This window comes from Bos javanicus, chromosome 18 (assembly GCF_032452875.1).
Source record: "Bos javanicus breed banteng chromosome 18, ARS-OSU_banteng_1.0, whole genome shotgun sequence".
In the NCBI taxonomy this organism is placed as follows: Eukaryota; Metazoa; Chordata; class Mammalia; order Artiodactyla; family Bovidae; genus Bos; species Bos javanicus.
Genome location: NC_083885.1, coordinates 52,194,934 through 52,222,427, shown reverse-complemented (window position 1 = coordinate 52,222,427; position 27,494 = coordinate 52,194,934). Strand labels below are relative to the sequence as shown.

Sequence of the window (27,494 nt, the reverse complement as noted above, 5' to 3'; positions counted from 1 at the left end):
AGATCCTTAGATCTTACTCATCTTAAAGCTGAAAGTTTGTACCCTTTTTATAACCTCTCCCCATTCCCAGGCAGCCACCACCATTATTATACTCACTGTCTCTAGTAAGTTTGACACTTTTCCCCTTTGGATTCCACATATAAGATAAAATGATGCCATGCAGTGTCTTTGTCTTGTTTCATTTAGTTTATGTCCTACAGTTTCATTCATGTTGTCACAAATATTTCTCCATATTTTCCCTGTGAACCAAGGCTTAGAACGGTTTGATTCCAGTTGTTTTTTTTTTAAGAAACAATACTTCATGGGGGTTCTGTTTGTATCTCCTATTATCCTAACTGGAAGCTGCCAAGACACCCCTAAAAAGAACAAGATGAGAAAATGTCTTCTACCAAATACCAAGACTCATTGCAAAGCTATGTTGAAGTAGTGTGGTATTAGTAAAATCACTGAAAAGCAGACCAGTCAAAGGGAATTGAGAGTCAAAACATCTATCTAATCATATTTAAATCACTGATTTTCTTCAAAAGTGGCACTGCAAAGTAGTGGGGAATAGGGAAATTTTCAGTAACTGGTATAGCAACAACTGAATATTCAAATGGTGAATAATTAAATTATATGGGAGGCAATATAGACCTTTCTTTAAAGATCCCATAAGTTGATTTTAGTTCTGTCACCTATCAAAAAATAAATAAAAAGGAGAGGGAGGGAGAAAAGGGAAAGAGAGAACTGATAAATTTGAATAAGGTCTGGAGGTTAGACAATGTTATATATCAATATTCAATTTTCCTGAGTGCTGCTATACTTGTAGATATGTAAGTAAATTTCCTTGTTCTTACAATATATCAATACAGGGTAAAAGGACTGGAACATATTCATGGTTAAGAAAAAGTACATGTCAATGTAATATTACTCAGCCATAAAAAGGAATGCATTTGTCAGTTCTAATGAGGTGGAAGAACCCAGAGCCTATTATACAGAGTGAAGTAAGTCAGAAGGAGAAAGACAAATACTGTGATTAACACATGCATATGGAACCCAGAAGGATGGCAGTGATGAACCAACCTGAAAGGCAGCAGTGGAGATGCAGACAGAGAAGAGACTTGCGGACACAGCGTGGGAAGAAGGTGGGAAAACCTGACAGAGGAGCACTGAAACATGCATTGCCAGGTGTAAAATCAGACAGCCAGTGGAAATTTGCTGCATGACACAGGAGCTCAAATCCAATGTTCCGCTGACAACCTAGAGGGTGGGGTTGGAGGTGGGAGGGAGGTTCAAGAGGGAGGGGACATGTGTACACCTATAGCTGATGAATGCTGATATATGGTGGAAACCAACATAATATTGTAAAGCAGTTATCCTCCAATTAAAAATAGTTTTTAAAAGTATGTGTCAACACGTGTGCACATACATACACATTCACATACATTAAGAGAATATGTTTCAAATATGTTAACTGGTGAATCTGAGTAAAGGGTACATGAAAGATTTCAGATAGTTTTTACAATTTCTGGCATGTGTTAAATTATTTCAAAACGAGTTTAAAGAAACATAAAAAATTTACATGAAGCAAAATTCCATCATTTAGAGATCAGTAAAAATAAATACCTACCTTTTCTTTTTAATGAGATCACACAAAAATCCCATGCTTTGTTTCTCCAGGTGAATGTTTTCTGGATATCCTCCAACATCCGTTAACAATTAGCACTAGATAAATAAATCATAAAATACTTGGGCAATCCAACTGATTATTTGTTTGCTATTATAAACAATGATGCAATGAACATTCCTTCATATCCATCTGTGGCAGATATATGTTTTAATTCATATTATCATACAAAATAAAGTCATATTATAAATTCTTGGCTATATGAAACTTTTAGTATTTTATTCATTTTCATAGTTTTACAGTATTAGTAAAAATAATGACCATTATAAATAAGTATAAAATGGAAATTGATGAAAAAATAACCCCAAGTCTTCCTTGACTCCCACCCTCCCACCAAAAAACTAGCTAGTATATGGCAAATATCCTTTTCACATATTATCTTTAGGCATATATTCACTTTGTAGTGGTGGATGGTTTAGTCGCTAAGTCGTGTCTGACTCTTGTGATCCCACGGACTGTAGCCTGCCAGGCTCCTCTGTCCATGGTGTTTTCCAGGCAAGATTACTGGAGTGGGTTGCCATTTCCTTCTCCAATATTCACTCTGAGATCATTTAAATCAAGGGGATCTTACCAAGAGGGTTACAACCTATTTTTTCCCTATTACTATCTATGGTTCTATGTCACCAACCATTTTAAATGGATTTGCTAGAAAGAGCCACCTGAAGGAATCCCTTTCCATCTCAATATTTTATAGCAGCGGACCCAGGACCAGAGGTAGGGGGAATGGTTTTGGGATGATTCAAGCACATCCTTAGCTCCAACTCAGATCATCAAGCATTAGATCTTAGAGGTTGGGGACCCTTGCTTTATAGTTTATCACCAGCATGGACTCTCCAAAACCCTGAATGTGTGTATCCTGACTGAAGCCGTCAACACGTTTCTCATTTTTAAAGATTCTTGCCAGTGTGGACTTTCTGATGGTATGTCAGCCGTGAACGGTGACTGAAGTCCTTACCGCATATGTTGCACTTGTACGGTTTTTCTCCTGTGTGGACCCTCTGGTGGGCTTGAAGCCGAGAACTCTGACTGAAGCCCTTCCCACAATCCTCACATTTAAACAGTTTCTCCCGGGTGTGGACGCTCAGGTGGACTCGAAGATTGGAGGGGAGACTGAAGGCCTTCCCGCACTCCTCACACTTGTGGGGTTTCTCTCCTGTGTGGACCCTCTGGTGGTGGCGAAGGTTCAGGCTCCGCCCAAAGCCTTTCCCGCACTCCTCACACTTGTAAGGCTTTTCGCCAGTGTGGCCCCTCTGGTGGTAAATAAACTGGGAACTGTATCGGAAGCCCTTCCCACACACATCGCATTTGTAGGGCTTCTCCCCGGTGTGGACCCTCTGATGGGACTGAAGACCCGAGGACTGGCTGAAGCCCTTCCCACAGACACCACACTTGTAGGGTTTCTCGCCTGTGTGGACCCGCTGATGGACCCGGAAGTCTATGGCCTGACTGAAGCTCTTGTCACACGCCTCACATTTGTAGGGCTTCTCTCCCGAGTGGACTCGCTGATGAGCATGAAGGTTGGACCTCCAGCTGAAGCCCTTCCCGCATGCCTCGCAGGTGTATGGTTTCTCTCCGGTGTGAATGACCTGGTGCAGCTTCAGATTGGAACTGTAACTGAAGTCCTTGCCACACACGTCGCACCTGTAGGGCTTCTCCCCGGTGTGGACTCGCTGGTGGGTCTGGAGCTTGGACGACTGGCTGAAGCCCTTCCCGCATGTCTCGCACTTGAACCGCTTCTCCCCAGTGTGGACGTTCTGGTGGACTTGAAGATTTGAAGCCTGACTGAAGCCCTTCCCACACTCCTTGCAGATGTAGGGCTTCTCCCCCGTATGGACGCGGAAGTGGATGTGGAGGTCCGTGTTCCGGGTGAAGCCTTTGCCGCAGGCCTCGCACCGGTAGGGCTTCTCACCAGTGTGGACGCGCCGGTGGCAAATCAGAGGCGAGTTGTGACTGAACCCCTTGCCGCAGACGTCGCACTTATAGGGCTTCTCCCCGGTGTGGACCCTCTGGTGTATGTGGTAATGGGCGGCCTGCGTGAAGCCCTTCCCGCACTCCTCACACTTGTAGGGTTTCTCGCCCCTGTGGACCCGCTGGTGAACACGGAGGTTGACGCTCCAGCCGAAGCCCTTGCCGCACTCTTCACACTTGTAGGGCTTCTCTTCCGTGTGGACTCTCTGATGGCACTGAAAATTGGAACTCTGGCTGAAGCATTTGCCGCACGCCTCGCATCTGTAAGGTTTCTCCCCTGTGTGCGTCCGGTAATGGATGATGAGGCCTGTGCTGCTACCAAAGGCCTTGCCACAACTGTCACACCTGTAGGACTTTTCTCCTGTGGGGTTGGAGTGATGGGGGTGAAAGGAGTTCTGATGGAAACCATCGCCAGATTTAGGACATTTATTGACAGTCCCTCCTGGGTGAATTCTCTGATGAGTCTGCAGATGGGAGCATTTTTCTCCAGGGTCAACCTTCTGATGAACTGGGAGCACTGCACCATGACTGAAGCCCTCCCCACACACTCTGCACGGATGCGGTCTCTCTCCTTTGCAGGGTGTCTGTTTTGCGTCAGTTTTACCAGGATCGCTCAGCGGTGAATTCTTTGTGAAGCCTTCACATACATGCAGATGATTTTTCACATTCATCTGTCTACCTCTGCTTGGATTCTCTGACTCGCTCAGACACCTACTCCCACAGGAAGCCTGGGCTGTCGGAATCAAAAACTCCTGATTCTCAAGGCAACCGAAGTGATCTCCTTTATGATTCATTATATGGTTCTCATCTTCAGAAACTTGAAGAGAATCACCTTGCAGGAACCAGGAACTCTTCCTTTGCAGAGTTAAATCATTTGTGGTGTGTTTCCAGATTTGCCAGCAGGACAGTTCTTCACACGAGAGGTATTTAAACATGACTTTCCCAAGAGTCTCCATCTCATTTGGGATCTTGCTGCCTGAAGAAAAGACAATATTCAGGGGTGAGGACAAGTAAATGCTTTGTTCAGAAATATCGGGGTTTCACACCTGGGCCATGGGATGAGGCCTTGATAATCCAGTGCAAGGGTCATGTCTGTACCACACCGTTTATCCTTTTGTTATTCTTTCCAAAGCAAAGAAAGGGGTCAGCAGACTCTTATGGAAATGTGACCCATTTAGAACCACAGGTCCAACAGTTTAATAGGAGGGTGGTAGGTTTGAAACCAGATGGCTGCAGGACAACTAAGACAACCCACACTCCAGACAAAAGCAACATCAATTAAAAGCCCCCTCGTCTTTTCCTTAGCAGCCTTACAATAAGTGGGCTTCTACCCAGTTAAGTTATAAAAGCTCAGAGTGCAGGCACAGAACAGTATTTTAGGTCCTGGTAGAAATGATCTTCCAAGAGCAAATCTGGGAAGCGGTTGGGATAATAGCATCCATTGTTCTAAACCTGGGAGTGATTCAGGTCTCTGTGAAAAGAAGCAGGAAAGGGGAAAACTAACTTTGAACAGCTGGGAAAGAACTTGGGTGGAGGAAAGAAAGAGAGCAGAGTGCACACTCTCAAAGGAAACCTCAAATGGGAGGAGAGGGGGTGTTCTATTCAACTTAGAAAGTTTTTGTCCAGGAAGCTGTGAAGCTTGCCTTTTCTCTTATTCCCTTTGGGTTCTCTGCTTGAATGTCACTCTGTTGGGTGAGGCCTTCCTATCACCCAATGTAAAAATAATTCCTCCCCACTCCCCACACTTTCCATTCTTCCCATCTGTCTTATTCTGCTTTATGTTCCCCCACAGCACTTACTGATTTACTAATACTCCCTAGTTTTTTCTTCCCTCTTAGACCCACTAGAATAACAGTCATAAGGAAGACATGCACTTTGCTTTCTTGACTGCTTTATCCCCACTGTAGCAGAATCCTTCGAATTGCTGACATGTTTTAGAGAACTGTGAAACCAATCCCATACCTTGTGACATTGGGGGAAAAAGAAAAGATTAAAAACATGAAAAGTGTATCAAAAGCAGTAAGGGTACGACTACATGAAATGCCTGTTTCAGCTGTAGACATACACATAAATATGCACATGCATTATATTCATGCTGGGTTGGGATGTAAAATACTTCTTATTGAGGATCACAGTTTAAAATGTATGGAAGGGGCTGCCCTGGTGGTCCAGTGATTAGGAATCCACTTGCCAATGCAGCAGACAAGGGTTTGATCCCTGGTCTGGGAAGATTCCACGGGGCAACTAAACTCATGCACCACAGCTACTGAGCTTGTACTCCAGAGGCTGCGAGTGGCAGTTACTGAAGCCTGCAGACCTAGAGCCTGTGCACCATGAGAAGCCACCACAATGAAAAGTCTGCACACAACTAGAGAGCAGTCCCCACCTGCCGCAAGTAGAGAACGCCAACGCGACAATGAAGACCCAGCACAGTAAATAATTAATTTTTTAAAATGTATGGAAGCCGCTGGCTTAAAATGTTTAAGGGGGTGTCAAGTCCTGAATGATTTCCTTAAATGGAAAGTTACAGTCAAATATAAACTGAACAAGTCCCAGCAGTTATGTGCACGCTTCTGGGTATGACAGACTTGTTAACTGAACGTCCTTAAGATGCCCATGCCCTAATCCCTGGAGCCTGCAGATATGTGAATGGACACAGCAACAAGGATTTTGGGTTTGATTGAATGAAGGATCCTGAGATGGGGAGGTTATCCTGGATTCTCCAGATGAGCCCAGAGTAAAGACAAGGGTCCTTGTAAGAGGGAGACAGGAAAGAACTCTCCCAGAGTTCCCTACACATCTCCCTCCAGTACCAATCTGCATCCTTTTTGCTATAATAAAATCGTAATTGTACGTAGAGAGCTTTCCTGAGCTTGTCCTGAGTTGTCCTAGCAAATTATTGTAGAAACGCCTGAATTTGTAGCCAGTTGGTCAGAAGTGAGGCCCTGGGAACCCCAGGCTGGTGTCTGAAGTCCTGGTGGGCAGTGCCCTTAGCCTGTGAACTTTGCGTGTTTGGTATCAGAACTCATTGCAACATGTAGAAGGCTTCTCATGTTGCCTATGACATCAGCCTAGTATGACACCAGGATGCAAAGTACACTGAAAAATCTATTTAGATTTTCTGTAAAACTTCTGTAATTTTCTTTCCTAGGATGTGAATTACACTGGAAAATCTATTTAGGAATTCTGTCATTTTCTTTCCTAATCAGAACTCCTTCATATCCATGGGTTATGTCAATGCCCTTAGACTTCTGGAAATATACAGCTTGAAACAATTACCATATATGTCATAAGACTGCTTGGGTAGTGGCTATTTAGAAGTTCAGTGGGAAGTTGGCTGGAGGGATGAGGCAGTTCCTGTTCATAAGCAGCCAAGTTGAAATTGTTACATGAGAAGTGATGAACTATAATGCCTGGCATCTTGGTGTGGCTAGTTTTTGATAATTTAGTGATACATTCTGATAACTGTGAACAGCTTTTATCTTATAAGGTTACTGAGTATGTACTGTTACATATTGAAAGATGTTAAGAAATTAGAATTATATTAGAGGTTCATGGGGAGACAATGTTCCAAAATGATCCATTAAATCCTGAAATGTGGATGATGAAGAGGTCCAAAAAAAAAAAAAAAACTACAAAAAAACATTTGAGAAAGGGTGGCAGAAAATGCTACCAGATTTCTTAAGAGAAAGACTCGGTCTATGGCACAAAGCTGAAGTGTGACAATATGGAGGCTCATGATTCCTGAGGTCCAGTGTGCAATGTAAAACACTGTAAATTAACTATACTTCAATTTAGAAAAAAAGAAAAAGAAAAGAGAGACCCTTTCCAGTGAAGCAAGTATGTAATATTCCTGAAGGCATCAAATTGTGAAGCAACATGTAGACCTGAGAAGGGAGATGGACAAACGAAGGCAGATCGGCGATTCTCAGAATTCAGGGCCTGGTCCATCATGTTTGCAGATAAACTTCTCTGCTTCGTTCTTCAGGCAGAGGGAGAGTATATAGTATATTAGTATAGAGTATATAGTATATTAGACATTCCCATGAATGTCTAATATGTTTAAATGGGTAGAAGTGAGGAATGTGCAAATTAAAAGAGAAAGGAAAGAAGCGGAGGGAAAGGAAAAGGAGGTCAGAAAGTGAAGTGAACAAAGATCTGAGCAAGGGCAGGAGAACCGAGGGCCACGGAGGGGCTGGGGATCTGGAGGATGAAGCGCACTTCACGGATGAGGAAGGCTGGGGTCACAGGTCAGGAGGAACTGTGAGGGGAGGTTCCTCACCCCTGCTCCAAACAATAGTAATTTTTAGAGTAATTTCTTCACCCAAGAATTACGTGCTAGGCACCTACCACGCAGAACGGCCATTGGAGGCTTTGAACAGAGACATCAAATACAACTGCCCAAATTCTTACTTTCACAGGGAGACAGATGATGAACAAGGAAATAAAGACACGTTACTGGGTCAGGAGGTGATCAGTGCTTAGACACAAATTAAGACAGGGTGAAGGCATGGAGAATGGGGAGAGGATGGGACAGTAAATGGGGCAGACACAGAAGGGCTATCTGATGAGATGAGATTTGAGCAAAGACCTGAGTAAGTAAGGGAGTGGCTGGGGGCCTGGACACCGAGGCAGAGAGCAAGTCGAAGGCCAGGAAACAGAGGAGAATACTCCAAAAAGGGCCAGGATGGCAGGGATGATGTAAGCAAGGGTCAACGGCCAGGTGATCAAAGAGGAACTTGGTGAGAAAGCCAGGTCAGGTAGGGTCCTGCAGTCCACTGGAAGGTCTCGGAGTGAGACGGGAGGCCTTAGGAGAGTTTCGAGCAGAGGAATGGTGTAGTCTTACCTGCTTTCTAAAGAACCAGTCTGGCTACTATGTGAGCTTACAGGAGTGCAAGGGTGGAAGCATGGAGACCAGTGTGGAGGCTGCTGTCACAGGCAAGAGACGATGGCATGATGTGGAGAGAAGCAGATTAACTAATACCTGAAGTAACAGCTGAGTGGATCTCACTGGAATGCCCATTTCTTTGGGTTTCCCTCTCCATTGTCCACAGTTTTTCTTCTGTCTCCAACTGGGATACCATATCTGCTTTGAATAGAACATGTCCTAGGAAAAGCCAGATTTATATATTTAAGGTGAACACACCGCTAAAAGAGATCTTTGTCCAAATTCTATAACCCTTGAGTGATATTTCAAAACCTTCTGATCATGAACTGTAATAAGAAATAAATTTTGGGAACTACACTCAATGTTTTGTAATAACCTACAAGGGAAAAGAAACTGAAAAAGAATACGTATATACAACTGCATCACTCTGCTATACACCTGAAAATAACACAACATTGAATTAATTTATCAACTGTACTTCAATTAAAAAAAAAAAAAAAGTCATAACCTAGTTCATGACTATAAATAGATAAAATCAGATTTAGCCAATGTCTGTTTTTATCATATTTCCCACATTCCCACACTACTTAATGCAAACGGTCATGCGTTTTGCTGCAATGTGAGAGGGTCTTGATAAGGAACTCTGACAGTTTCTATTCTTATTCTATTTTATTGAAAAAAAATAATCCCAGTACAATGAACTAAGGTGACTCCATGATCCACCAAAATATTTGACAATGTATAGAAGCTAAGCTGCGCATTTCTAGTTCCTCTAAAACAGGGTTTTTCAGTCAGGCACTACTGATATTCTGGACTGGCTATTCTGTGTGGTGGGGGTTGTGCTGTGCATTGGAGGAGGTTTAACCGCATCGCCAGCCACTAGATGCCAGTAGCACCCCTCCCTCAGCTGTGACAATCAAAACCATCTCCAGACATCACTAAATATCCCCAGGGAGGCCAAATTACCCCTGGACAGAATTTTGCCCAAGTAGACAGGGACCAGAGAAACCTGTGAATTAGAAACATCTCTGTCTTCCAGGTCAGGGAACCATTTCAAAAGGGCCAAGGTGGACAAGGAAATGACAATCCACTCTGGTATTCTTGCCTGGGAAATCCTATGGACAGGAGCCTGGTGGGCTATAGTTTATGGGGGTCACAAAAGAGTTGGACACGACTTAGCAACTAAACCACAACAACAACAAAATAGTAACTACAAAACTAACCTTCAGTTAAAAAAAAAATGGGCTAAAAGGTCCAACCCTTCAAACAAAGAAGGATCAGAGACTCTCAAGGGGGATGAGGTTCAGGGTCAGAGGGCGCCCGTCCTCACCCACTGAGACCAGGTTCTGGAAGTTCTCCACCATCACATCCTGGTACAGCTTCCTCTGGGCCGAGTCCAGTAACCCCAGCTCCTCCTCAGTGAAGACCACAGCCACATCCTTGAAGGTCACGGCCTCCTACAACATCAAACACGTGTCAACTCAATCTTACAACCTCCACTGGAAGGACAGCATCAAGCAGGATAAAGAAGATGAACCCCAAAACGGTTACTGATTTGGAGGGACTCCAGGCAGTTTCAGTCCCAACACTTGTCTCTTTCTCTCAGTGACGGCGTTGTCACCTCCCTACCACCCCACTCCGTCACTGTTTCTAACGTCTGCAAAGGTCATGGGCCATCAGTAACCCTCTAGGACAGGTGCACAGCTTCTGGTCTGTGCTTTAAAAGCACAAGCCACATCCAGAAACTGCTGCACGCACAGCTGGTGAAAGCATAGGCTAAGTTCACACTTTAAGGCTTTAATTACAGGATACTGGGCAAATTCCCTCGCCTCTCACTATCTTAATTTCCTCTCTATAATGGTATCTAAATCACAAGGTGTTTGAAAGGATCACATTAATGAATATATATAAATCACTTACACTGGTGCCTGGAACATAATAAGTGCTCAACAAATTTGAAAAAGCAGTTTTATCATAATCTCTTTCATTTTGTGACCGTACAGTATAGTATTCCTTAGAACTGGTGACTTAGCTTTACTCAATTCAAATAAAGTACATTTAGTTACAGATATTTACTTATCATCAATGCTGTAAAGATCCTTTTTCAGAAACCTTAGCCAAGAAGTAGCAATTGCAAAGTCAAAAAATATGCACTTTAAAATATTTGAAAGTGTAATGGCAGGTTTCCCTCTCAAAAGGTTTTCCCAATTCACCTTTCACATGCTGCTAAGCTGCTAAGTCACTTCAGTCGTGTCCAACTCTGTGCGACCCCATGGACGGCAGCCCACCAGGCTCCCCCATCCCTGGGATTCTCCAGGTAAGAACACTGGAGTGGGTTGCCACTTCCTTCTCCAATGCATGAAAGTGAAAAGTGAAAGTTAAGTCGCTCAGTCGAGTTCGACTCTTCGCGACCTCATGGACTGCAGCCTACCAGGCTCCTCCGCCCATGGGATTTTCCAGGCAAGAGTACTGGAATGGGGTGCCATTGCCTTTCACGTGAAGGAGTACAAATGCGCCTGAATCTCTAGACAGGTTAATAAGGACCTAAAGCCTTGTTGAGAAAGATTGAAGGCAGGAGGAGAAGGGGATGACAGAGGATGAGATGGTTAGATGGCATCACTGACTCAATGCACATGAGTTTGGGTAAACTCTGGGAGTTGGTGACGGACAGGGTGGCCTGGCGTGCTGTGGTTCATGGGGTCACAAAGAGTCAGACACGATTGAGCGATTGAACTGAACTGAAAGCCTTAAAAAATGAAACAAAAAAAATTCAAGAATCCAAGTGAAATAAATAAATAGGAAGATTTATTAACATTTTCACACATTTAGTTATTAATGATCATTATTTTCTTCATAGATCTACTTTCCTTTTTTTTTGACACGTCTAATAATTTCTTTTATTCATATTCCAGTTGAGTCTTAGTTTGTATTGCTAATTTTGATAAGAATTAGAGATATTAAACCTTTATCTAACATTTACACGTACACCTCATTGGACTTCCCTGGTGGTCCAGTGGTTAAGAATTTGCCTCCCAATGCAGGGCACATGGGTTCGATCCCTGGTCTGGGAAGATTCCACATACCGTGGGGCAACTAAACCCACACACCACAAGCAGAGAGTAGCCCCCTCTTGCCACAACTAGAGAAAGCCAGTGTGTAGCAACAAAGACCTAGCACAGCCAATCAATCGGTTACACAATAAAACTCTAAATAAATAAATAAGTACATCCCATCAGTTCTAATATTGCAAATATATAGTCGTGAATGCCTATGAAAAAGGAAAATAAGAAAGTGAAAACAGCTAGTCTGTAAGGAGGGTAGCACTGTAAATTATGTTTGTTTTAATTTTCCCTAATTTTTTCAAAGATTGCTTTGTGAAGCAAAGATGATAAAACAAACAAAACACACAGCCAGCAGCAGCAGCAGCACACAACGTGCACTCAAGACGTGTTGTGTTCATTAAGCTTTCCAAGGAAGATTAGGGACAAAGATGTCCCTAATCTCTGAGAAATAGAATCCTCAGAAGACAGAAAGCAATGCCTTACTTACCTGAAACTCGGTCATTTTCTCATGTTCCTTCTGGGGAAAGTCAGAGTCCTGAGAAGGCATAACTGGGGAAGGACAAAGAAGCCATGAGATGCAGGCCACGGCTTTCATGACCCCATGTGGATCTTTGCAGAAATTATGCACGAACACGCATGCTCCAAGGTAGATACGCCCACATAGCTTGGTAAGCAGAGCTTGGAGTAGACTGCAGCTACTAACAAGACTGTCAGCCAGCAGCCAATGGACAAAGAACAACCTGCACGACCACACACAGCATCCCTATTGTGAAGATTTCTGCTCCTACTATACACAAAACGAAAAGACAACCTATGGAATGGGAGGAAATGTCTGCAAATGATGCGACCGATGAGGAATTAATCTCCAAAACATACAAACAGCTCATACAGCTTAATATCAAAAATATAAACAACAGGGGGACTTCCCTGGAGGTCCAGTGGTTAGGATTCCAGGCTCTCACTGCTGTGACCCAGGTTCAATCCCTGGTTGGGAAACCAAGATCCCTGCAAGCTGTGAGGTACAGCCCAAAATACAAAATAAAATAAAAATAAATTTCAAAAAAAGCAAACAACCCAATCAAAAAACGGACAGAAGACCTAAGTAGACATCTCCAAAGAAGACATACAGGTGGTTAAAGGGCACATGATAAGATGCTCATCATCATTAATTATTAGAGAAATGCAAATCAAAACTACAATGAGGTACCACCTCACACTGGTCAGAATGTCCATTATTAAAAAGTCTACAAATAATAAATGCTGGAGAGGGTGTAGAGAAAAGGAAACCCACTTACACTACTGGTGGCAATGTAACCTAGTGAAGCCACCTGGAAAACAATATGCAGATTCCTCAAAAAAACTAAAAGCAGAGTTGCCATATAATCCAGCAATTCCACTCCTGGACATACACTCAGATAAAACTATAACTAGAAAAGATACATGCATCCCAATGTTCACAGCAGCACTATCCACAACAGCCAAGACATGGAAACCACCTAAATATCCACTGCCAGATGAATGGATACAGTACATGTTGTGTATACATATGCAAAGGAACTTTACTCAGACATTAAAAAGAACAGAACAGTGCCATCTGCAGCAACATGGATGGGCCTAGAGATTATTATACTAACCGAAGCCAAAAAGAAAAAGGCAAAGACTATATGACATTACTTACATCTGGAATCTAAAGTATGACACACATCCATGAACAGAAACAGACTCATAGATATAAAGAACAAACTGTTGTTGGGGGAGGGGGGGCCGCGGCGGACGACACATTAGGGGAGGGGAGGATTGGGACCTTGGGATTAGTAGATGCAAACTATTATGCACAGAATGGGTAAACAAGGTCCTACTGTGTAGCATGGGGAACTATATTCAATATTCGGCAATAATCATAGTAAAAAGAATATAACTGAATCATTTTGCTATACAGCAGAAATTAACACAACCTTGTAAATCAACTATACTTCAAAAATTTTTTTTTAAATATTTAAAACCTAAAGTAAATAAAATGTTTTATATTTTTAAAATATTTATTTCAAAAACATATTTATGGTAGAAACACACAGGCACATATTAACAAGCATATTAAACATTCTCAGATCTATTCAATAGATAACTGAACGTTTTCCTAGTGTAATTTATTGAGTCAAGGAAATCTAATTAACTGAAAACAGATGACCGACCAAGAAAGACCGTACGTACCTGCGGCTATGCTCTGAGGAGGCAGGAAGTCCTTCCTTTCCCTCCTTTCCGGATTCAAGACGGGCGATGAAAACGATGAGGTGGGACAGAATGACTGTGTTCGTCTCACGTTTCCTGTATAAACTGCAGCGGACATTCCGAGGCACTAGCGCGGGGTGACTCAGTGCTTCCTAAAGAAAGAGATCAGTCAAAGCTCGGAAGGAGCTGTCTCCGGACAGAAAGTCCACGCCATCGCTCCTGGGTGTCTTCCCTGGGGCATCCAGTCAAAACGATGCTCCTGGGAAAAGAACTGCATCAATAGCAAAAGCCAACCCGTGGTGCCGCCAGTATTCGAAGCTGCTGACACGTGTGATCTCACTTGAATTTAATCACAACCCTAACCAGTAGTGACCATATCTCTCGCAATCTTACAGAAGATGCAAGTAGGGGCACGGATAATCAACAGCTCGCCATATATCGTACGGACAGAAGTAGCAGCGCTGCTTGGCAAGCCAGGGAGGAGAGCAGAGGGATTCCGCACTTCTGCTCTCCGATTCTTGGCTTCCGCCGGCGGCCACGACCTCTCCATACTAAGACAGCCGGCCAGGTAGTGACTAGTACCACGCTCAAGCCAGAAAACCTCGGAGGGGTCGCGGGGGCGCAGGGATAACTCACCTCCCAGACCGAAAGAAATGGTGGCGGCTGCGCTTTCCCGGAGCGGAAGCGCCTCTGACTACACAGAGCTCAAGAACTACACTTCCCAAAAGCCCTGGAGAACAGGAGCAGCAGCCCCTCATTTCCGGAGAGAGTTGCGCCGGGGGGTGGGGGTGGGGGTGGGGGTGGGGGTGGGGGTGGGGGTGGGGGTGGGGGTGGGGCGGTGATAGGGCGGCGAAATACATTTCCCAGGACCCCAAGTGGAGGAAAGGCCATGCCCGCCCCTTGGGAGCTTTAACCCCAGACTCTCAGGACCTCTCGGCCAAAGATTTCCAGAAACTCCTTCATGCCATCCATCCTATTACTGCCAACCTAAAGCAGTTCTCTGACGGCAGTAGAGCTTTATCTCATTGATAAAACATAACAAATATGTGAAGAGTCAGAATCTTAATAAAAAGAACTATAAGAAACATATCAATGCAGTAGGATTGTAACCACTCTACCAGAAAAAACAAATGGGCTGGGGGTGCGGGCGTGGGGAGGATGATAGCTTTAAAATGTAGTTTTAACGTTTTTAGATATGAGTGAAATACCCCAAAATGCAATGGGGGAAGATCATAGATTTCTACTATTGTTAACAGAAAAGTCAAATAATTCAGAACTTGGCTGCTGAGGACAACTAGACATGAAGTGGAAAGACAAGTTTCGTAGCCTGTGGGATCAATTTCTCAATGCAATCAGGGCCTTTGTACTCAATCCTCAGAGTTACTGAATTTGAAAGATGAAAACATTATTGTTAATTAGCTGTTTAGTGCTGGAGAAGGCAATGGCACCCCACTCCAGTACTCTTGCCTGGAAAATCCCATGGGCGGAGGAGCCTGGTAGGCTGCAGACCATGGGGTTTCGAAGAGTCCGACACGGCTGAGCGACTTCACTTTCACTTTTCCCCTTCATGCATTGGAGAAGGAAATGGCAACCCACTCCAGTGCTCTTGCCTGGAGAATCCCAGGGACGGGGGAGCCTGGTGGGCCGCCGTCTATGGGGTTGCACAGAGTTGGACACGACTTAAGTGACTTAGCAGCAGCAGCTGTTTAGTGGATGGACTGCAGCCCACCAGGGTCCCCTGTCAAGGGGATCTCACAGGCAAGAATATTGGAGTGAGTTGCCATTCCCTTCTCCAGGGGCTTTTCCACCACGCAGGAATCAAACCCAGGTTTCCTGCAATGAAGGAAGATTCTTTACCATCTGAGCCACCAGGGAAGCTCCTAGCTGTTAAGTTTGGGCAGATACGATAAACTCACTAAAAGTAAAATTTTAAAAACCTGAAAGAAGACTTTTCCTTGTCCAAAGGACAACTAGACATGGAGTGGAAGGACAAATTTCATAGGCTGTGTGATCAATTTTTCTATGCAATCAGGGCCATTGTAATCAGAAAGTTACTGAATTTGAACTTTTCCTGTCCTTTTTCTTATAGCAATTTCATAAAAAAACCCAGTGCTTTTGGATCCTTTCACTAAGCTTCTGATATGCATGAAAATTTTCTAAGACACTAAGCTCTGTAGATCACAATAAACTGTAAATTTCTTAAAGAGATGGAATACCAGACCACTTTACCTGCCTCCTGAGAAACCTGTATGCAGGTTAAGAAGCAACAGTTAGAACTGGACATGGAACAACGGACTGGCTCAAAATTGGGAAAGCAGTAGTCAAGGCTGTATATACTGTCACCCTGATTATTTAACTTATATGCAGAGCACATCATACAAAATGCCAGGCTGGATAAAGCACATGAGTTTGAGCAGGCTCTGGGAGTTGGTGATGGACAGGGAAGCCTGGCATGCTGCGGTCCACGGGGTCGCAAAGAGCTGGACAACGACTGAGCGACTGAACTGAATGACACTACTTTAATAATGCGGATAATGAGGCCAGGACAGAGTAAGCAACTACCACAAAATTATACCCTAGGAAGTGGCAGAACTGACTGTAGTTGAGGGAGGCCAGTTGAAGTGCCGGGAGACCTTCAAACCTGACGACCAGCGACTGGGCAGTCCCCAAGTTGGGGCTACAGGAACTTCTCTGAACTGGAGGCTCAGCGGAGGGGAAGACAAACTGCAGCCGGCCGCGGTTTCTCTTACTTTCTCTGAGGACGAGGGTCAGAGACTCGCTGGCTCCACCACCAAGATTAGCGGGGCCCCGGAAATTGAAGACACTTTTACCCGAAGGGAAAGTGGGAGGTAGCCGGTCCCTCCTACAGCGAAAGCACCACCTATCAGCTAGAGACAACCCGTGGACCACTTCCCAGAATGCTCCAGCCGTCCATAACGGAAGTGCTCTATGCTATACGGACCTCAGACTACACGCCCCAGAATGCCCTAGAGAAAGACGGCCACGGCCCCGCCCCCTGAAATGGAAGTACTTCCGAATACCCTGAGCCTCTAGGTACTGAATTCTAGAAGGCCAGTGCGGAGTTTGGCGAAGTTGTTCCGTTTGGAGCTGCTACTGTCTTTCTTGAGAATCCAAATCATTCTAGTATTGAAAGCTGAGCATCACTTTAGCCACGTTCAAGGGGCTTGAGAGGAGGTCGGGGTAGGCAAGAGAAGTCGGTAGTAAAATCTCAAAGAACTGTCCTATAGGAATAAGTACATAGGGTGATGTATTTCTGAAGGAGATCAGCCCTGGGATTTCTTTGGAAGGAATGATGCTGAAGCTGAAACTCCAGTACTTTCGCCACCTCATGCGAAGAGTTGACTCACTGGAAAAGAGTCTGATGCTGGGAGGGATTGGGGGCAGGAGGAGAAGGGGAAGACAGAGGATGAGATGGCTGGATGGCATCACTGACTCGATGGACGTGAGTCTGGGTGAACTCCGGGAGTTGGTGATGGACAGGGAGGCCTGGCGTGCTGTGATTCATGGGGTCGCACAGAGTCGGACACGACTGAGCAACTGAACTGAACTGAACTGACATAGAGTAATGGATCACCTTTGCTGCTGCTAAGTCGCTTCAGTCGTGTCCGACTCTGTGCGACCCCACAGACGGCAGCCCACCAGGCTCCCCCGTTCCTGGGATTCTCCAAGCAAGAACACTGGAGTGGGTTGCCATTTCCTTCTCCAATACATGAAAGTGAAAAGTAAAAGTGAAGTCGCTCAGTTGCGTCCGACTCTTAGCGACCCCCATGTACTGCAGCCTACCAGGCTCCTCTGTCCATGGAATTTTCCAGGCAAGAGTACTGGAGTGGGGTGCCATTGCCTTCTCCAGAGATGGATCATCTTTGGTGGAGACTAAAACCAAACTCTATATCACCTCAATTACTTGAAATAGGATTAGCGTGAATCTTTTCTATTATCTTCAAGCACTGAAGTCCCGGCTTCCCTGGTGGCTCAGATGGTAAAGAATCTGCCCGCAATGCGCGAGACCCAGGTTCGACCCCTGGACTGGGAAGATCCCCTGCAGAAGGAAATGTCAACCGACTCCAGTACTCTTGCCTAGAGAATTCCATAGACAGAGGAGCCTGGCAGGCTACAGTCAGTCCATGGGGTCGCAAAGAGTCGGACACGACTGAGCTACTGACACTCAAGCACTTAAAGGGAACAAATGACAATTCTTTCTAGGGAAGATAGCATTATCCAAGGTTTCAAATTATTCCTATAATTTAAAAATTATTAATATATGGCAAAGAAGTCCTTGAAGAAAAAAGCATTATAAAATATACAAACTTTATAAATTTCAGACTACCAAGAATGGGTTCACATACAATATAAAGCAAACTTGGAAAAGCAAAACTGACAGAACCACAAGGAGGAAAATTCACTATCAGAATGGGAATTTTAAATACATAATTAGGAAGAAATGTGGGATTTTGAAAGTATATACTAATACATAAGTTAATTATTAAAATGAAAAAATCGCCCCTTGGTAATTTAAAAAATAAAAAATACAGTAAGTAGATGGATGTGAATGAAGAGATCTATGAAATAGAAAACAAACAAGGACTTCCCTGGATGGGGAACGAAGATCCCATATGCAGAGTTGTGGGAAAAAAAAACAACAAACTTAAAAGGCAGTGGTTTTCCAGTCCTTGACTTAACTTACTAAACTATACAAATTACCTTGAGAGTTGGTGGGCTATTTTGATATCTACTCAAAACAAAATATAACATCTAATGCAATTTGAGGTAGCATGGACTTTCATACTCATATGAAGATGTGGTCTAGGAAATGAATCTGAAAAACCTGCCTCTCACGTTATTAACATACTCATTTTTGCTGAGTAAAGTTCTTTAACCAAACAAGTGTTAAACATCAGTGAAAAATGAACTAAGAACTAGTATTCAAATCTCAACAGGTTGTTCCCATCATGCCGTGTTCTTTGTCTAAGCACATCTTTTCCATTTTACCTCCAAGACTTACATATATTGACTCTTTTATCTTCAGGTTTGCCCATTGTTACCTTGGTAAACAATTAAAACACTCATTTTCTAAATTCCTTTCCCCCCATAGCTCAAGGTTCTTTGGATTACAGTACCTGGAATGAACCAGTTATTTTCCTAATCAGACCAAGCACTTGAAAGGATAAGCCAGTACTCCGGATTATCCATCCATCAGCCCAGTAAGGAACAGAACTAAGATGTATAAATTTCTACTATTGGAATTAAAATAATCTTCTGAGCTGTATGCATTTATGCCTAAACTTCATTAGTTACAGAAATATGTTATACTAGCTGATATTCTGTATCTTTGAACAACCATATAAATTTCCTTTTATAATTGATTCCGAGACTTCTATTCCTTAACTTGGGCTATATATACATTTTCTTACTGTGAGGGATTAGTTTAGTAATTTTCTGTTTTACATAGTTTTACTACCTACAGTGCTATAAATATCACAGTATTTTACTGTAAAATTGATGCTTAATAAAAATTTTAAAATATGGAATCTAAAACATGGAAACTCCCTGAAAATCCTGTCACTGTTTACATGAGGGTGAATATACCAGGCTCTTCCGTCCATGGGATTTTCCAGGCAAGAGTACTGGAGTGGGTTGCCACTGCCTTCTCCATTTACAGATGACAGGATGCATTAAAAAACACACGTTTAAACTGTGTGATGTCCCTAAACTACATCAGCCTGTTACATGCTTTGGTCCTGAGTCTTGGACATCATTTCTCTAGATCTGGTTTCATATACCAAAATATATTTAAATAAACTCCTACTGAATATTTCACTTTTATAAAATTTAGCAGCATCCTTGATGTGCTACTCACCTTTTCTACATGACTCTCTTAATTGTAAGTTCCACTTCTATGATTTCTGTATCATAGTCACGTCCTGTATTTTGATATATACTTCCCAACTTCTCTTCAAAAGCAATTTTTCAATCCATCGCTAGGAAAAGTGTGCAAGTCAGTCACTGAATCAATGTATTTGATGAAATGACCAACTTCCAACAAATTTTTTTCCTTTTATTTCAGGCCAGGAAGGAGTAGGAATGGGGTAGAGAACTTGATGAAAGTAATCTACTTTATAAAGTGTTTCTTCTTTACTTCGGAAGTCTTGATGAAAGTTAACACTAAGACCTTTGGAAGACTATCACATCAAAGCCTAGATGGCAATGTGAAGAATAAAAAACCAACAATCGATTCATTTACTAAGAAATGTTTGTCCTTTAGTCACTGTCATTAATAACTCTGATTTGAAAAAAGAATCAATAGTATGTTTTCTGTACTGCAAGATTAACAATCCATTTTTCAGTAAGTCTATACTGTCACAAGGGCTTCCCTTTTGGCTCAGCTGGTACAGAATCCTCCTGCAACGTAGGAGACGTGGATTCAATCCCTGGGTTGGTAAGATCTCCTGGAGAAGGGAAAGGCTACCCACAGTATTCTGGCCTAGAGAATTACAGAGTTGGACATGACTGAGCAACTTTCACTTCACTTTATACTGTCACAAAAAGTAACTTAATTTGCACTGTATAAATCTGACAGAATACTAGACAAACTCCAAGATGGTAAGATCCAACTGGAAGCAAGGCTAGGTGGACAAGAGGAGCTAATCAAAATGGGACAATGTCAAATTAATACTGCAGACTGCAGTACTGAGTGGTTTACTTATACTTTTAACTGTCTCTCTGAACTACTTGTAAGGCCACATTTAATTACCTGTTCTGAATAAAACTTTTTATGAAATTTTGAGCATGATTGCAATATAATTTATAAAACATTTTTCATTTACTAATTTAACAAACATTGAGCACCTATGAAGTATTATGGGTTTCCCTTGTGGCTCAGCTGGTAAAGAATCCACCTGCAATGCAGGTGGCCTGGGTTCGATTTCTGGGTTGGGGAAATATCTTGGAGAAGGGAAAGGCTACCCACTCCAGTATTCTGGCCTGGAGAATTCCATGGACTGTATACTCCATGGGATTGCAAAGAGTCAGACATGACTGAGCAACTTTCACATGAAGTATTACTTGGCCATGGTCAGACTATGCAAATTCAGAACAAAGTCTCTGCATTCTGGAGAGACTACTGGGCATCAAGAGTTCTAATGGGCATTAGTTTTGACCCATCCATCATACTTTTGTACAAGGCCTGATAAAATCATACTAAGTCCTCTCATCTGAGTAGTATTTAATAATAAGGTCAAAGTTGAGCTGAAACCCTTACTATACCCCTTATAAGGGATCTCTGTTACGTGGCCTTCTGACTACTGGGACATGGTGAGCTATGGTTAAAATGCCGACTTTTTAATGAAACAAATGATTTTTTTTTTCTTTTGAACTTGACAACTGGAAGCATTCACATGACACTTGAGTTTTTAAAAAATCATTTTAATGAACTTTTCTAAGTTGAATCTCTGATGGTCTTACCACCCCTATGACTTTTATAGGATTTATCAGCAGCATGGATTCTTTGATGAATTGTTAGATTGGAGCGCCAACTGAAGCTCTTACCACACATCTCACACTTGTAAGGTTTCTCCCCTGTGTGGACTCTCTGATGAGACTGCAGTTGTGAAGACCGACTGAAGACTTTACCACACACATCACATCTGTAGGGCTTCTCTCCAGTGTGGACACTCTGATGAAGCTGAAGACTTGAGGCCTGACTGAAGTGTTTCCCACACTCCCCACACTTATATGGTTTCTCTCCTGTGTGGACCCTCTGATGCATGTCGAGGTTCAGGCTCCACTTAAAGCCCTTCCCACACTCCTCACATTTGTATGGCTTTTCTCCAGTGTGGACTTTTTGGTGGGCTTGAAGGTGTGAACTCCGACCAAAGCTCTTGCCACATTCTTCACATTTGAATGGCTTTTCCCCACTGTGGACTCTCTGATGGGCCAGGAGATTTGAGGCCTGCCTGAAGACTTTTCCACACTCCTCACAATTGTATGGTTTCTCTCCGGTGTGGATTCTGCAGTGAATTTTAAGATCTGCTCTACGACTGAATCCCTTCCCACACTCTTCGCATTTGTATGGTTTCTCACCAGTATGGATCAGCTGGTGGATCTGAAGTCGTGAATTCTGATTGAAGCCCTGCCCACACTCCTTGCATTTGTAGGGTTTCTCTACACTGTGGGCCTTTTGATGGATTTGAAGATACGAACTCTGACTGAAGCCCTTCCCACACACTTCACATTTATAGGGTTTTTCTCCTGTGTGGACGACCAGATGAACTTGATAATGGGAGTTCCTCCTGAAGTTCTTCCCACACTCCTCACATTTGTATGGTTTCTCCCCTGTGTGGACTCTTTGATGTGCCTGAAGGTTTGAACTCAGAGTAAAGCCTTTACCACACACATTACATACATATGACTTCTCTCCAGTGTGGATTCCCTGATGGGCCTGAAGACTTGAAGGCCGACTAAAGCCTTTCCCGCATTCCTTACATTTGTACGGTTTTTCTCCTGTGTGGACTCTCTGGTGAATGTACAGATTTGAGCTACAAATGAAGCCCTTCCCACACTCCTCACATTTGTACGGTTTCTCTCCTGTATGGACTCTCTGGTGGGACTGAAGGTGTGAATTCCGACTGAAGCTCTTACCACATGCATCACATATGAATGGTTTCTCCCCGGTGTGGACTCTCTGATGGTCTTGAAGGTGGGAGGCCTGACTGAAGGCCCTGCCACACTCCTCACAAGTGTAATGTTTCTCTCCCTTGTGGACTTTACAATGAATGGTAAGTGCTGATCGACGACTGAAGCCTTTCCCACATTCCTCACATGTGAATGGTTTCTTTATGCTGTGGACTTTCTGATGAGTTTGTAGTTGTGAGCTCTGATGGAATTCCTTTCCACACTCAGCAAACACACTGCATTCTTCTCCTATGTGAACTCTCTGATGAATATGAAGAACTGAGCTATAACGGAAGCCTTTTCCACACTCATTGCACACGTGAGATGTCTCTTTTGAGTGTAACTGCTGGTGAAGATCAAAGGTAGAAAGGCTGGTAAAGGTTCTTTTACATTCATTACACTGGTAAGGTTTTTGTCCTGTGTGAATCATACTATTCTGATCCAATGTGGAAACCGTGCTGTCTTTTCTATAATCATTGTGGCAATAAGACTTTTCATTCTTGTGTACTCCTCGATCATCAAGGTGGTATGAGATCCGACCAATGCTGTCAACATCCGCTTTACACCGACACAGTTTACTTTGCGTGGAAATTTCCTGGTATCTATTCCGGTAATTCTGTGACTCAGTCAAGGAACTTTTTCTCCAAGAATCCCGGGCTCTCAAAGATGCAAACCTTGGATTTCCAGTATCACCAGGACCACCTGCTTTCTCATTTAATATATAGTTCTCATCTTCAGAAATTTGAATAGATAGTCCTGACCCAACCTGGTGCGGGGAATAACCTTGTTTGTGGAGCTGACAATTATTTATCATGGAGTCTTGACATCTGGTTAAGTCATTAGCAATTTGTTGCCAGATTTGCCAGCAGGAAAGCTCTTCATGTAATCCTCTCTCTTGAATGGCACTCAACTCACTCTGATTGTTTTCTTCTATAATAACAGAGAATTGAGAGATGTGGACAGGTGAAAGCTTTGTTCAAAGAGTCAAGAGTTCACACTTAAGACACAGTACGAGACTTTAATGAATCCCAGCATGGTTTGACTTATCTTTCTCCCCACAAATAAAGTTCTCAGGTTTATATACTGACAGCAACCAAGAGATGGTCCATTAAACTCCCAAATACTTAGCAGTAATGAAAACCATGTAAAACAAAATGCTATCTGACATACTATTTACAGCATCTTTCAAAAATTACATATCGCTCCTATCACAGTACAGTATCAAGACAGACAAGCATTTTGCTGTGCTCACAGGTTTCACAATGTTTGGCAGTTAAGTTAGTCAGGGCTCAAGAAAGGCATGTACAGGTGAACCCCAGTTTGATTTCCAGGATGCTCAACAATTTGAATTCCAGATTATCTCTGAATCAAGTCAGAGAAGCAAAAGAGCTTTCACAAGGAAGGTGTCTGAAAGAGGAAAAGCACTGGAAAGTACAGCGTGCTGAAAAGCTGAAATGCTGCACCAGAGGCAGCAGTACACCAAGGAGGGAGTGCTGAGAAGATTCAAGGTGCTAAGAATCAGTGGGGGTGATAAAAAGCACAAACCTATACAATACTCTGTTTCTTAGTGCGGTAGGCAGCACGTCAGTATCATAATCTGAAACCTATACACTGGATCCTTCTGAGGTAGCTGTATAGCCTAATACGGCTCCACATCCCCATAAAATAGGAATCAACATTTACAGGCTAGGGAAGAATGATGTCTCAGCATGGAAAGGACTTCCCTGGTGGTCCAATCGCTAAAACCGGTGGTGCAGTTCCCAATGCAAGGGTTCTAGGTTTGATCCCTGTTTGGGAACTAGATCTCACATGCTGTAACTAAGAGTTACCTGTTGCAACTTAGAGATGCCACATGCCACAACTAAGACCTGGCACAGCCAAATACATAAATAAATATTAAGAAAACAAACTGGCTGCTTATTTTAAAAAAAAAAATAACCACAGCATGGAAAAATTTTGGACATAAATACATTGGCCTTTAACAAGAATGATTTCCAAAGTGAAGAAGGCAGTTCATGAGTGAGGTGGGAATAAATTCCATAGCTTATGATAAGTATTTAGAAAGACTAGACACTGTCAAAGAATCATCAAAGCAGTCAAGGCAAACATGATCTGAAGTCCCTTCTAAAGGATATGTACAAACCGCCACACAAACAAAATGTTTGTAGAGGTAACAACCTAAGATCCATTTCTTGTTACTGAGGTGGGCTTGGGAGGAAGGAGATGGGACAGAGCTGGGAAAATCTTTTCAGGGCAAGACTAACTCACCAGTTAGCTATTTTCTGAGACCTTTTCTCCCCGGATATGATGGATAAGGAAATAGAATTTTTTTTTCCTTCTATGAAAAGCTACCTAAGAAGTAGACATAAGAATTCTTCATTCAAAAAAAATTTTTCTCCCCAAATGAATATGCTTGCTAGTAACGGCTAAAAGAAAGTCACAGGGAAAGCATTTCACTCAGTTTGGTTATAATTACAGGTTCTATGCATGTGTCTGCTCAAGTTGATGAGGGTCAACTTGTACGGAAAGGCAAACACCCACATATACACCATGGGACCTGAGAAGTTAAGAATTAGGCTGCTGCTGCTGCTGCTGCTAAGTCGCTTCAGTCATGTCCGACCCTTAGCGACCCCAGAGACTACAGCCTACCAGGCTCCTCTGTCCATGGGAGTTTCTAGGCAAGAGTACTGGAGTGGGTTGCCATTTCTTTCTCTGAGAATTAGGCTAGGAAGTCATTTGAAGACACAAAAACATTTTGCAATATCCCTATTCACTTGGATTTGTTCACCAGCCACTGGCTATTTAAGTGGTAGGCAAATTTCTCTATCCATCAACTCATCCATTTATTCAACAAATATTTAGAGTCGTTGTCATGTACCAAGGCTATTCTAAGCATTTAGGCTTGTAAGCAATAAATGGAACAGACCAAATTCCTCCACTCTGGGGACTTCCCTAGTGGTCCAGTGGCTAAGACTCCACACTCCCAATGCAGGTGGCCTGGGTTTGATCTCTAGTCAGGGAACTAGATCTCACATAGGCAGTGAAGATTGAAAATCCAGCATGCCTCAACTAAGACTGGCACAGCCAAATAAAGAATATTAAAAAACAACAGTGACAAATTCCTCCATTCCTGGAATACCCTCCAGGGGAAGAGAGAGAAGTGAGAAACAGGTGAACCAAAATGTATGTACATGAGTGACGATCAGTGCTCAAAGATCAAACAAGGCAGGGCAGAGAAAGAAAGAGAGGACTGGATTTTCTATAGGGTGGTCCAAGGACAGCCCTCTCTTCCTCTTGAAGGTGAGTGACCTGAGGTAAGTACATAGGCCTGAAGGATTACAGGTGAAAGAGTATTCCAGGCAGAGAGGACAAGGAGATGCATCCTTTGCAGGTCTGAGACAGTAGGGAGGATGACGGAGATGGAAAGGACAGAGTCAGAAGGAGGGCAGATGTACTCAAGGAGGTGGTGGGGTCGAAAAGCAGACCATTAGAGGATTCCAGAAGTTGCTTTAGGTGGTTTTTATTCTAAGTAAAACAAGCCATAAGAGAATTTTGAACAGACAACTAACATAATCTGACTTAAAGTTACAAAGGATCCCTTCGCCACTTCAAGAACAAACTGTAGGAGGGGAAAGGTGGGAGCAGGTGATCAGTATAGGCTGTGTAATAACCAGGGAAACAGATGTCCCATTGGGACCAGGTGATGGACAGCACAGGGCTGGTGAGAAGCACAACATATGGAGAGTTAACCACGAGAATGAACAACTGCTTGGTGCTTACCTAAATTTCTATCTGGGTCGCTGAATTCATCATCCAAAGCCTCTCTTCTCTTTCTATATGTTTTGTATCTCTTTTGAAGAATGAGAACATGCAGAGTTGCAAGTTAAAATGAACAGGTCAGAGCTACAATTTACTGGAAATTTGAGTTTCCAACTGCATATTTAAGATACTGAAGAGTGAAGTATGAACAGCAGAGAAGAATAAACTGTAAAATGGTTCTGATTATATTTCCATTATCAAGGCTAATTGTTTTAAGAGATTTTGCCTTGATTATAACAATAATAAACAAATAATTTATGTTTCAAAAAAAGATACTGAAGGCCCTGTTTTTCAAACTTTGTATCATGACCCACTGAAGAAGTAGCACTTATTTCATGACTCAGACACATATGTAGGAATATGCATTACTAAAATGAAGGCTGAATGACCTATTTCTGACCGGTCTATTTTCCTAAAATCTGTTCCCACTGGCTCTCACACCACTCATGCATCGACCAGGGTTTTCACTGCAACGTGATCTATTCTTCCTAAGAAGCTCTTGATATTTTCTCTGTAATATTTGATTTCATTAAAAATGGCATATTAGGCTTGATAAGTTGGCTTTATAATCCACTAATGGGACTGCCACTAATGGGACATGAGTGAAATCTGAAAAAGAACAGACAAAGTACATCAGGATACTGTTCACTGACTGTTCTTTGACCAAAAAAAGAAAAAGACCTGAAACATACTGTTTAGAAAGACCAGAGATAGCCTCTCATATCCCACTGGAACTGGAAAAGTCTGGTCTTCAAACTCAGGGAACCATTTCAAGAACCCCAGAGCCTTGAAACACCAAGGTCACAAGACACTTGCAGAGAAAGGCTGTCCTCACCTACTGAGACCAGGTTCCGGAAGTTCTCCACCATCACATCCTGGTACAGCTTTCTCTGGGCTGAGTCCAGTAACCCCAGCTCCTCCTCTGTGAAGGCCACAGCCACGTCCTTGAAGGTCACTGCCTCCTACAACAAACAATACCAGCTCAGTCTTATAGCCAGTGTCCAGTGGAAGGGGGCAGCACCAGGAAGGAGAGGAGGATGATGAGAAGTTGCCCTGGCTCCTGTGCAACGTGTAGACTTCGCAGCCCCGCTCCTTCCATCCTGCCAACATCACACTGACTTTCCTTAGCCTCACCGCAAGTGCAGCTATGAAGAAGGAAGGTTTGTGTATT

The 27,494-nt window shown here is 43.0% G+C and overlaps 2 protein-coding genes across 13 annotated transcripts in view; both read right to left on the bottom strand.

Annotated features, from left to right (window-relative positions):
* Positions 1-273: 273 nt before the first annotated feature.
* On the bottom strand, positions 274-27,243 carry LOC133230718 (zinc finger protein 227). 6 transcript variants are annotated; one of them, XM_061388553.1, is made up of 8 exons: positions 14,450-14,568; positions 13,796-13,965; positions 12,072-12,133; positions 9,853-9,979; positions 8,619-8,741; positions 2,622-4,610; positions 1,610-1,704; positions 274-1,239 (listed from the first exon to the last, which is right to left on the bottom strand). In XM_061388553.1, exons 2-7 carry the CDS (start codon positions 13,929-13,931, stop codon positions 1,628-1,630), a joined length of 2,514 nt encoding a protein of 837 aa, XP_061244537.1. In that variant the 5' UTR covers positions 13,932-13,965; positions 14,450-14,568; the 3' UTR covers positions 274-1,239; positions 1,610-1,627. The 6 variants fall into 6 exon arrangements, with proteins under 6 accessions (XP_061244537.1, XP_061244540.1, XP_061244539.1 ...); XM_061388556.1 differs by lacking the exon at positions 14,450-14,568 and adding an exon at positions 27,159-27,243 and having other exon boundaries at positions 274-1,704; XM_061388555.1 differs by lacking the exon at positions 14,450-14,568 and adding an exon at positions 16,564-17,106 and having other exon boundaries at positions 274-1,704.
* LOC133230715 (zinc finger protein 226-like) overlaps positions 21,236-27,494 on the bottom strand; it is a 29,334-nt gene continuing 23,075 nt past the window's right edge. For 5 of the 7 annotated variants that reach the window (XM_061388543.1, XM_061388546.1, XM_061388544.1 and 2 more), the window contains one exon: positions 21,236-23,434. In XM_061388543.1, coding sequence (XP_061244527.1) covers positions 21,270-23,434 — 2,165 coding nt within the window. In that variant the 3' untranslated portion in view covers positions 21,236-21,269. Of the gene's footprint in view, positions 23,435-26,284; positions 26,354-27,158; positions 27,286-27,494 lie in introns of those variants that run through there. The other 2 variants (XM_061388545.1, XM_061388549.1) reach the window with 2 other exon arrangements.